This window comes from Leptosomus discolor, chromosome 1 (genome assembly GCF_034619465.1).
Source record: "Leptosomus discolor isolate bLepDis1 chromosome 1, bLepDis1.hap2, whole genome shotgun sequence".
Classification (NCBI taxonomy): Eukaryota; Metazoa; Chordata; class Aves; order Leptosomiformes; family Leptosomidae; genus Leptosomus; species Leptosomus discolor.
Genome location: NC_141391.1, coordinates 168,417,162 through 168,429,873, shown reverse-complemented (window position 1 = coordinate 168,429,873; position 12,712 = coordinate 168,417,162). Strand labels below are relative to the sequence as shown.

At 37.1% G+C, this 12,712-nt stretch overlaps 1 protein-coding gene across 2 annotated transcripts in view; it reads right to left on the bottom strand.

Moving 5' to 3' along the window:
• The window catches only part of NR2C1 (nuclear receptor subfamily 2 group C member 1), a 37,469-nt gene that overhangs the window by 21,403 nt on the left and 3,354 nt on the right, over positions 1-12,712 (bottom strand). Inside the window, exons 2-4 of one of the 2 annotated variants that reach the window (XM_086470922.1) lie at positions 9,803-9,910; positions 4,653-4,883; positions 1,115-1,196 (exon numbers count right to left, since the gene is read on the bottom strand). In XM_086470922.1, coding sequence (XP_086327048.1) covers positions 1,115-1,196; positions 4,653-4,883; positions 9,803-9,910 — 421 coding nt within the window. Of the gene's footprint in view, positions 1-1,114; positions 1,197-4,652; positions 4,884-9,802; positions 9,911-12,712 lie in introns of those variants that run through there. The other variant, XM_086470929.1, reaches the window with a different exon arrangement.

Genomic DNA, 12,712 nt, shown 5'->3' with positions numbered 1-12,712 from the left:
TTCTCATGATGATATCCTAACATTAACTACTTCTTCCCCCTGGCCTCCTATTTTTATACACTTTATTCCCAAGGCTTCCCAAAAGGAGCACTTAAGTTCAGCTGTCATATTTGGATATTACTGGAGGTCCATTATACAGACTTCACTGACAAACCACAAGAATCTTCTAATGGAGCAACCATTTCCCTACTTAGACTAATTTTAGCTAAGTAAGTAAAGAGCAAAGTTAAAATGTCTCATCTCTCTTACACCCCATTATCTTTTCTAACAAAGAAAGTGCAAAGAAAAAGGAGCTTTCAGCTAAACCACACTGAGGAACAGCCCTTGTAGTTCTCTCTGACTTTATTTTTTTAAATAAAAAAGACATCCTCTCAGTAATTCCAACTCTGACAGATCTGGAACACCTGATGGCAGGTGCAAAGGGAATGTGGGAGATGAGTTCTCCATTGCACTGCTCCCACTATATTTCTTTCCAGTCTTTTAATAGCATTACACAAAATTTAGTGCACAGAACTTTTTCTTTTCTTACCTTAGCACTCCGCTTTGGCAACATATGAATATACCATTCTTAAGCTTTTTTTTTAACTGGAATTATAATGCATTGATACAATTTTAATAATGGCTCTTCAAATAACCAACTGTCCTGCATAAATCTCGTATTAGACTTGCAAAGTCTTCCTCACCTACTGGTTTCATATTTAAAATAACAAACAGGTTTGTCGCATATTTTAAGAGAATCCATCAACAGTGATAAGAGTTCACTGCACAACCTTATTTTAAGGAAGAAAAACTCTCAACGTTGTTGCTTAAGTAATATTATCAGTCAAATTTTTAGAATAGAAAATAAAATGCATCAGCCTAAGAAAAAAAGGTGAAAATTATCTGGTAGAAAACACTGAATTTAAGATGTAAAACAACAACTCCCACCCATGGACACCACAGTACCACTTAGTGTAATTCACCACTAAAAGAGTAGTGTATCCTTTCTGTTTGTGCATGTATAAAAAGATACATATCTATGTATACGCATGCAAACTGTTATACAGCTTCAGAAGAATTTTAAACTGCTTTTACAAAATTGTACCGCCTCAAAAAAAAAAAAAAAAGTAAATACCTGATGCCTTGTCTCCACATACAACACATAGATCAAACACCTTATTTAGGCCCTGTTCATTGGGGGAGTTGTCTGTTAAAATCTGGAAAAAAATGTGGAAGAATTTAATTTTTCTTTTTCTTATCATCAAGAAAGATTAAAATATATCTCACGGTTGTGGTTTTTCTCTAAGATAGGGGACCAAATGTACAAAGCATAAGGATTTCTTGACTACATTTTACAGTCTTCATAGACACAAAGGAGCTAGCTACCTGCCATGCCACTGTGCTCCTTTTCAGGATGGAACAAAAGTTTTACTTGTAATACTTCTGAAAAGAATTCAAGATTTATCTAAATACTACCTTTGCAAAATGTACTGACATTTTGAAAAACATTTAGCATCTGCATACTCTTACCTTTTGTTCAGCTCTGTATTCATATCCTGATGACTTGTTCATTAGTACAAAAGAGACTGAAGCATTAAACAGAACCAAACAATCCCTTGTAAAGGCTACTATATCTACACTCAGGTTTGCCAAACCCTTTTTTTCATAATACACATAAATGGGGGACCAACACAAAATGTACTCTGGACACTAACTATCAAGTGGTATATAGTTTGGCTTTCAGTAACAGTTTGACGTTATTACAGCATTCTTGTCTCGTCTCATTCATTTATCTCTGGTACCTGTAAAGCTTCATTAAGCACATAATATTAGAACCCCAGCACCACAGCGTAAGTGCTATAGCCTTCCGTTTCATCTTTAAAAACTCTATCCCACTGCAACATAAATAAAGTACAGCAAAAATTCAATTTAAAAAACGAACACACATATCACAAGTAATAACCAAACATCATCTTGGCAATTACGTAAAGCAGAAAAGAAAATATTATTCTTCCCTTAAAAAGAGATTATAGTTTAGAAGTTTTAAGAGTTTCTAACTTCTGCTGTGTCTTAATGGGAAGTCAGATTCTCTCATTCTTGCTTTGCATATTCAAAACAGGACCTCTGATAAAAAACTTACTGAAGGAGAAAGTACCCTATCTTCTCCAGAGAAAATTAAGAAACCACATTTTTAGAAAGTTTGGAAGATAGTATAGACGATATGTAAGGGAACATTCAATGAGCATACTGCTTTCTGGTTAGCCTCTGTTAACAATACTGTCTCAGATTCATCTACTAAATTTTCTTTAATGTAACATCTTTTTAAGAAAAATAATATTGAAAAGTTAAAAGAATAATAACCTTTTGTTCCTTCCTAGTTTCCATTATTAACATTATGTATTTTCATGATACTATATAAAATATATATAAACAAATTCTATGTCCTTCCATAAATGAAAACTGTACTGAAAGGGAAAGTTCCACATAAAGAAGGACTACAGAATTGGGCCCATGAGGAGATGAAAATTCCAGAGTTGGAGAACTCAACTGACCTTGAACATGAAGAATAAAAATTGATTACTAAGATGGAGAAGAGCCACTGAAGGTAAAACAGATGATGGGAGAAAGGGCCTTGCCAAATGAGTCAATGTAAAGGTAAGACGCAATAAAGGAGAGGTTTTTTGCAGAGAAAATGAATGGGCATTTCAAGTGCAGGCTACAGAAGAACAACAAAAAAGGTGAAATTACAGATGAAAAGATCATTTAGGGGAGAAAATATGAAAGATCCCAAAGAGGATGCAGTTGAACAACAAATGAATAGTACTCTGTATTTCACAAACTTTAAGAGGAAAAAAGAAATCTCTGCCCATACATATTAGCTGACAATAGAACAATCTAACTAAAGGGACAGAATACTCTGTTGCCTCTCAAACTAACCTATTTTGCCTGAACTCTACAATCAGAACTAGAGCCTTCATTTTTTTTTGTCCAGACTTCCCCTGATCCTGAATTTTGCCTTTTAAAACAGTGTGGCACACTTCTCATCTCTCAAGTTGTCTTTGAAAATAATTTTTTATATGGATTACTTCAAATCATATCCTACTGGTTTATACTGTTGTTAAGGTTTACGTAACATATAAGGTGTACGATACCACTGAACACGCTCAAATGCCTCTCAGTAGGATTGGCTTTTGCTACTGCTCCCCTATTCATAGCAATCAAATTCTTTGGAGCAAGGACCTTGGATGTCCATTTGCAAAGATTTTTGAGTTTCAAAATAAATATGTAAGATATAATACAGAGATATGTTTTCAAGTTTACACAACATGTGGGTAGCACATCAGAGTAGTGGACTGGCTCCCAGAAGAGCACAAACTAAAAAGATCAGTGGTCTTCAGTTGAAAAGAGATTACCTGAAAGAGGATATAATAGAGGTTATAAAAACAATGGGATCCTTTATAGCTGTTTCTTACAGTGCAAGAGACACTTAAATACTTCCCTCAGAAGACCAAATCAACTAAAGTCTTCTTTGCACAATATACGATTATACTGTAAGATATTATACAGACCAAAGTATTTCTAGTCTATATAAATAGCAAAAAAGGTTGTTAAACTTTAGTGGCTGCTACCAAATATGACGGTCTCACTGCAGTCTCCAAATTAGGAGGTTGCTCTAGATCATCAGCAAATGGAAGTGAAAGGACATGCTCAGAAGGATCATTATTTAGAATCACAGAATGGTTTGGTTTGGAAGGGACCTTAAAGATCATCTAGTTCCAACCCCCCTGCCATGGGCAGGGACACCTCCCACTAGACCAGGTTGCTCAAAGCCCCATCCAGCCTGGCCTTGAACGCTGCCAGGGAGGGGGCAGCCACAGCTTCTCTGGGCAACCTGTGCCAGTGTCTCACCACCCTCACAGTAAAGAACTTCTTCCTAATAGCTAATACAGAATCATTTATTTGTCCGCTTTTTAGTATTTTTTCCTTAAGCAACTGTTTCTGGCCATCGTTTGGACGGTAGCTATCCTAATGTTGCCTGGCCTACCACACTGAAGTATTTTAACAGAAGGATAAACGTACATGGGTAAACAATGGGAGTGAGGTGCACTGGGGACACCAGTTTAGGGAGTTACAACCCTGGCTAATTACAATCTCGCATTAGTAAACCTACAATCTTTAGTGTTATTTTCCCATCCCCATGGAGTAATGAATGCACTTCCCTACTAAACAGTCTCTCTGAGAAACTACCTTGGAGCACAATTCGCACAGCAGAACAGCAGTTATAAAAGTGTACGAAAACAAACAGAAGAAAATGTTAAGTGATAAAGACAATAGAGAAAAGAGCATGTTTTTTAACAATACATGAAAACAGATGGAGAGTCAATGAAGCAGAAATAAAGGACTGTTGGTATGGCAGGAGCTGGAAATCACAATAACAGTATTCTTTCTAATGTCATGAGCCAGGGTGTAAGTTTTAAAAGCAACACATTTATGAAAAAAAAAAAAATAATCTTCATAATTTCTAAGTATCCATGCTCAGTCCTAGTGCAAGGAAAAGTATACAATTAAAAAAAAAAATCAAAAAATGAGAACTCAGACAGACATATTTGAAAATAAAACATCTCCTCTTATCCCATTTGAACCAAAATTATGAAATAAAGTGGATTATCTACCTGGATGTGTTGTGCAGATATATCAGGGGATGCAAAAAACAGTTGGTTGACACCTGCAGCATCTGGAGTTGCTAGGATAACTTTTCCTGGAGTGGAATCTTGTCTGGCAAGGATCACCTTGCTTGGGGTAGAGCCATCATGATTTGTTAAGATGAACTGCTTGCCTGCTGAGCTCTGATCAAGTGCTGTAACAATCTGAATCTTCTGGCCCGTCTGCTGATCTGTGACAATCTAACAATACATTTATCTCAAATTGTTATGGTAATTTAAGTTCACCTTTGCGGCCCAATCTGGGCATTTAAAGAAAACGGGAATTTTGCCTTTGACATTTGTGAAGCAGGATCTTTTCCCTCTGTCACACAAGAGTGAAGTAAACTCAGGTGAAACCTTTGATTTTCACTGTATTTGAAACACATTTCAATCGAGGGTGTTTGAAGTCAAAACCTGAGTTCATGTTTAATTTTTACAACTGGCCCATGCTTTTACAACACTACTGAAATCCTTGACAATTCTAACATCCAGAATTCAAGACATGTCTGTAGTTCAGCCCTAGGACCTGTCAGGTTATGAGGAATCTTAACTCTCAAATTCACTGCGTACCAGGTGAAGTGCTTAGCACCTCCCAGGTTTGCCTGCTTAACAAAAGAACTTCTTAAAAACAAAAATGAGACTTCCAAGTGAAAAAAAGTAAGCATCAAACAACACAAAAAGCAATAATCTTGTTGCATCTGTATACACATTTCAGGCTTCATTTTGGGGGAGCTTTTTTTTACATATATATTCTTAAATGAAATAAGTAAACCAGAATCTCCTTTTTTTTTTTTTTTTAAAGGAAAAACTCATTCTCATGTTTAATTTCATAATCAAGAACAGACCTACAAACTGTTTTTTCCATTTTATCCTATTTTCAAGCACAAATACAACAGAACTTTATTAAATATTAATAATCCTCCACTAAACTACATTTTTTGCCAACTTTGTCAGAAGATTATAATCCTCAGAGAAAATAATGAAGATTCCTTATATCTTCCACTATTAATCTCACTTTTAGTCACTTCCTGCCTTTCTCCATCAAAATGCCTACATGGAAAACTGTCTGGTTTATTGTGGAGACTAAGGAGAATCATCCTACAAAGACTTTCCTGCAAACTATTTTTGAATTACAGATCAATAGAATAGCTCCTATTTTTTTTTTTTTTTTTTTTTTACCAATAACCAAACATATATGTTCATCTACCCATCCCTACCATTTCTATGGTCTTTATTACTGACAAAATTATTTATTTCACGGTCTAGCACTTACCATAACTAGTTTCATGCAATTAGGACAGCAATATCAATTGTATTTTCTAGGTGAACAGGGGCACAAAGAAACTGAATGAGGCATAATTTTGCACAAGTCTGCCAACTTCGCTATCGCACCTTTACAACTAGGTTATTACTTTCTCTAAATGTTCAATATACTTAAATTTGTTTCAAAAACCTGGGTATAGCTTACATTTTAAACAGATATGCAGCAAGATATATAAATTGAGAATCTAATTTCAGCAGTTATAGATCGATACTGCCACTTCAAAATATTCAGAAATTATTAATTTCAAAATATACAAAAGGAATGTGTTTCCTTCAGGTGGCCTTTTGCTATTAACATTTTAATGGATCAAATTTCCATTTTTTTCCTCTGCAAAACACAATTAAAACCTTATTTAAGAAAGAAGTCCAAGTAAGATGATAAAATTCTAGATGCTAAAGATGTAAGAAAAGAACAGCAATTATCATGAGATTTAGGGTGTAGGGTGGGAAGACAATGCAAAACCCCCACAATAGTTAGCAACATGATTAATACAGGGTTTTCCATTCAGTTTTCTCAGATATCCACATGTCCAGGACCACATATTACTACAGCAGTCCCGTATTTTTCCTCTCAATTGCTTTATGTTCGTTCTGTATTTTTTACAAGGCGAACTTCCTTGCCCTTTTAATCCCCTTCTTTGCTTAACTTTCTCCTTCCATTCCTTTTTTCTTTAATTACAATCTTTATTTTTCATATGTCATTTCTAGCTATTTTCAAAGTAGCTGATGTTCCTTTCCAAACACATCTATTTTATTTGGATTAGGAGAAATCCAATGCATGTTATCCTCAACAGAGTGCTTACATGTACAAAAGCCAAACACAGAATATTGTGCTGTTTCTTGAACTTCCAGACCTGTTCTTTGAAAGACATTCTTATCTAAAATCTGTCTCCTCATCAAAATTTAAAAGTTCAACTATGTATTCATCAAAAAAGGCATATATGTGATTTAGTTATGTTTATACAAAGTATAGTATAAAACTAACTCAAAAACCAGCACGTCCCAAACAGTGAAGACACAAATTTGAACTAAAGTTGAAATTATTTTTTGGATATAGATCCTAAATTACCTTTTTTCCTATTGTAGTCCAGCTCTGTAATTTAAAAAAGGTACGTATTTGTAGACAAATATGGCGGGAGAGTAGGCAGAAGGACCATTGCTATTTCACACAATCCACTTCCTATTCAACAAATAGTATCACAATTTTTCAAATTCTAGGAGGATGCCCACGTAGTTTTCACTACATGATACAGTAGGTCTAGTGTTACGTTAATATCCATACAAAGCTATTCAATCTGCACAAATGGTTTCTGCAGCTGTCAAGCATCTGACAACTGACAGAGGCATGAGAGAAAGGACTTTAAACCATTAAGCACAGTCTGTCTGCAGCTGACCTCTTATGGCCATACACCTGCAAAAACTCCACCTAAATTGCAATAGGACTCTGAAAAGTAGAGCAGTTCACCAAAGTGTAACAACTTGCAGTACCTAAATGTTGAGATAAGAGAAAAAAAATAATCAGAGGGAAAAAGAAAACCACTTATCTTCTCAAGGGAATCCATCAGGGCTCAGTGACAACACTGTTTCTTACTAATCTGAAACTCAATATTGCTAAAGGGATAACATTATAAACCAGGAATATATTAATTCAGGATTGTCTGCTTAAAAAATACACTTCCCCTGTATTTCATTTAAGCACCCTGATTATAATGGAGGATAGTATTTTCCTTTATTGCCTTTAAGCCTTGTTGGTTAACAAGTTTTGACTTCCATTTGAACATCATTTCAATAAATTAAGATACCTCAATAATTCTGTGTTCCTATTTTAGAAAAAAAATAGTCCTCTGTGCCTAAACACAGCGGACTAATACACCTGTTTATAACAGAGCCGGTTTTGAACAGAAATGTCTGTTTAACAACAAATGTGACATTCAACTTTTGTCCTAAAGAAATGTTAACATTCGCTAAAAAGGATGACTAATGAAACATGTTTTAAAGAACATTTTACTAAGTATTTTATATTTCAGTATTTCAGACAATTATTCATGTGCATTTAACAATAAGAAAGGAAAAAACATTGACTGAAAATATAAACTCAAAATGAATCAATTTAACACTGAACATTTCATTGAGATGTATATGTTCCTACAAACTACTTTAGTCTTCACATAAATTCTGCTTTGAGGAAAGTTTTCACTACTAAGTTCTATCTCATATCTAATTTATTATTATTGATAGTGGTGATATGTTTGTAGATGCCTATCGCAGGAAGGATGCCACTTGACTGAGTGTTGTTCCACACATATCAAGAGACAACCAGTGCCCTAAAGCGCTTACCATCTGTTTTGAAGCAAGAATCAATGAGCGTGTTGAAAAAAGACAAGGGACAAAGTAGCTGGGTTAGAAACAAGTGATCTTCCAGCTACATGACACAATGAAAAACTATATAAATGCCCCTGTCCCTAGAAATACAATTCTTTTATGTTCATCATATTTGCAGTGACTACGTGCCTAACCAGAAGTAGTTCTCCCCCTACAAAAAGCTGACACAGAAGGGTTAGAAGTCTGCCACTGGCTTTGAACCAACAGAACTGTCCTGCTGTTCAACAATAAAGTCTCATGGGTTTATATGTCGTCATCCCACATTCAGACTCTGACACTGAAATTACATTAAATGCCTTCACACTCCAGGGACTTTAGAGCATACAGGTATTGACAATGAAAACAGAGGATAAAGAGATGGTGGTTAATTGATTAACATAAATTAGTTAATAAAAGGTACAGCTGTACACAAAGCACAGAAAAGGAGTGGAGGTTGCTGAAAGAATAAAGATCTACTGGACAGATAAGACTGGTACCATGACTACAGCACAGGTAGGAGGTGATAAAAAAAAAAAAAAAGATCATGTATGGGGGGCATCGTGAGGAGTCTTGGAAGGTAGGAGAAAGCTTGAATGCAATGCGCTGAAACAGGAAAAAACAGTGGAAAATACTGAAGAGTGAAGCCAGCAAAAGAAAAAGCAGCCAGAACTATACTAGCAGCTGGCTCGCTTAAATGAGGGTGTGTTTGTATGCAAAAATATATATCTGAGAACAGTTTTAAAATTTCTTCTGCAGTTGATATTTTTCTCTAGGATGAAATTTAAAAATAAAACATTTGCAAGGACTTGCATTGACTTTTAAGGGATAAAATATAAAATTCTATTCCCCAAATCCTCCTAATTTACACACACACATATCTATGTTGATTTAACTACCCCCATTGCCAAGATCTTCCTACCCTCACCTGAACTGGAGATTATTGCCTGGCCAGGCTATAAATTAGCATACTGGGACATATAATATTGGTTGGGATAACAAAAAACAGTATCCTTCTCAGACATTAGGTTGCCCTGCACTTTTTTTCATGGCTTGTACCCACGAGGCAATGCAGTATTTCCCTCCCTCCCTGCTCCAAAATGTAGACATGTTCTAACAATTTAGTTGGATTACCAAACATAAAAATTATTCAGCTTTTAAAGAGCAGTATCATTACAGTATTGGGAGAAACCTTTCTCTGCTCAGTAGTTATAATTTTTTGTAAATCTTAAAATTTTCAGGAGAAAAAAAAGAGAAAAAAAACAGAAGCATTGGAATGATGTTTTATTCCTGTTCATATAGAAATGGTTGCTGCCACCCAGGGGTGAATATTTACATTCAATCAAATAATATGACACAAACAAAAAAGAACCATATGTGCAAACTCGCAGAAATAATTAGTTCATCTCTGCTTTTAAAATATATCAGATGAAGCATACCTGTATACGTTGTGGTAAAGAGAGGCCTGAATCTGCAGGGACAATCTGTATTCGTTGTGCTGGCCCATCCATTAGTGTTTGTGTAACAGCTCCCTCGCAATGGGTAATCTAGAAAGAAGAAACAAATGGATTGACAATCAATATACTACCTTAAGGATGGACACACTACCTTAATGACTGAAACCTCAGGGTTTCACCAACTTAGAATCATAGCCACTTGTCACTGATCTCCATCTGGACATCAAGCTGTTGACCACTACCATCTGGATATGACCATCCAACCAATTCTTCACCCACTGAACACTCCACCCATTAAATCCATCTCTCCAATTTAGAGAAGGGTGTTGTGAGGGACCATGTCAAAGGCCTTACAGAAGTCCAGACAGATGACATCCATAGCTCTTCCCTTGTCCACAGATGTAGTCACTCCATCACAGAAGACCACGAGGTCAGTCAGGAAGGACTTGACCTTGGTGAAGCCACGCTGGCTGTCTCGAATCACCTCCCTGTGCCTTAGCATAGCATCTAGGAGGATCTGTTCCATGATCTTCCCAGGCACAGAGGTGAGGCTGACAGGTCAGTAGTTCCCAGGGTCCTCCTTTCTACCCTTTTTAAAAATTGGTTCAATGTTTCCCCTTTCCCAGTCACCAGGGACTTCATCTGACTGCCGTGCCTTTTCAAATACATTGGAGAGTGGCTTGGCAACTACATCAGCCAATTCCCTCACAACTCTGGGATGCATCTTGTCAGGTCTCATAGATGTTCAGGTTCCTCATGTAGTCACGAACCTGATCTTCTAATTTCTAACTTCTAATTTCTCTGCACAAGGCTATGGAAAGTGTGACACTCTTACTGTATAAGGAACGCAAATGCTTGCAATCAATAGCTTAGTTTTGCTAGTTAGAAAATTCTGCTTGTTTCACCATTTCACACCCATTTTGAAATACCTTCCAATTTGAAATTTAGAAACACATTAAGTAAAACAATTCATTGTTGACAAGTCCATGTAAGTCAGTGAGACTGAATATTTATTGATGTTCATGAGACGCAATACCTTTTATCACAGCTGTGCTACAGGTACCCTAAAATGTTTTTACCTTAATGGCTTTAACTTAAAGTGACAAAATAATTTTTGGTATGAAAACACAGCAATTGGCCTTTTCTGTTCTGTTGCTCTGTTAAAGCAGCAAAACCAGAACAACAGAATTCTATACTGGGGAACTATCAAGAAAGTCAGAGAAAATTAACGAAACGCATGAAGTTGGCAAGCAGTGTATCTTAAATTTAGATCTCTGTGTGAATGCTCTCAGGCACAATTTAATGATTATCAGTATTTTAAAAATTCTTCAGATCCTATAGCCAAAGATATATGGGGGAAGGTATTATTAATTACATTATTTGTCAATAAAAATTAAGAAGTACAGCTCCTATTTGCAGAGGCTTGATCAGAGAGGCCAGACTTTTTGTAGTACAAAGGAAATTTGTCTTCACAGAGTTTACAGATACCTTAAAACTGAATTTTTTTGTCTTAAATTCCCAGGTAACTCCCCAAACTTTCTGCAGTTCAGAAAACTCTGGAACATCCTGCAATTCTGTTTTAACAATAATTCCCAGTATTTACACCGTTATAAAAATGCTCATCTTCAACTGTCCCTGTCCACCCCTGCCCAAGAATTAGCATAGAGAATATTTATATCTAGTAAAGGTACTGTTTCCTAACAAGTTGAGAGCTTTTTCATTCCTCCTGGATCAGTGTCCGCATTTTGCAACCACACCACCACGTAAATCACAGAATCACACAGAATCACAGAATGTTAGGGGTTGGAAGGGACCTCGAGAGATCATCTAGTCCAACCCTCCTGCCAGAGCAGGACCACCTAAAGTAGATCACACAGGATCACATCCAGGAGGGTTTTGAATGTCTCCAGAGACAGAGACTCCACAACCTCTCTAGGCAGCCTGTTCCAGTGCTCTGTCACCTTCAGAGTGGAAAAGTTTTTCCTTATGTTAATACGGAACCTCCTGTGCTCCAGCTTGCACCTGTTGCCCCTTGTCCTATCATTGGACATCACCGAGAAGAGCCCAGCTCCATCCTCCTGACATTTTACACTAGTAAATACTAGTACCAGCAGAAGAAAGGAGGCAAGAACACGCAGCTGGAGGTGAGTATGAGAAGGGGAAAGAGCAGTGGCTAAGAATTCCCCTTACAATAGAAGCTCCCATCAGCCTAACTCGACTTTGAAATTTTACCTGAAAAGGCATTACTGTTGGTTCCTGTCTTGGCTCTCATAACCTACTTGCTCCTACCCCTTCAGCCTGTGTCCTAGGTTACAGTGTAAAATGTGCCAAAAGAAAAAAAAGTATTCTATTACCATCTTCAGGAGCTGTTGAGACCAGGTGGGGCGGTGCTCCCTGCCTCCCCCCTCTGGACTATCTCCTGTCAATGGGCACAACAATGCCTTATCGCCTGACCCATCGGTAACTCGCTCCTGGACTATCTCCTGTTAATGGCCCATCAAGGAACTGCCTCACGACTCCCCATCCCATTGTGAGATGCTCCGCCCGGGGGGAAGGAGCCAAGCAGTCCATGCTAAATGAAAACCGAGATCTCGAACACCCTAGCAGCCTTTCTTCCACTGGATTCCCAGAGGAGTTTTTTCCCCCCACTGGAGTTCCAGAGGACAAGAGCTACCTACCTACCACTGGATCTTCGGAGGAAGACCAGACCCTTTTACAAGATCGCTGGTTCAACAGAACTACATCCATCGCTTCAGGAGGACTGCAGCCACCATCTTATCGGACTGCTACTGCCACCCTAACAGGGTGTCAGGTTGTATTTCTGACTCTGTCAGTGTAAACCAGTGGGTTGGTTTTTTTCCCTGCCTTGTGTTTTATATATATATATATATA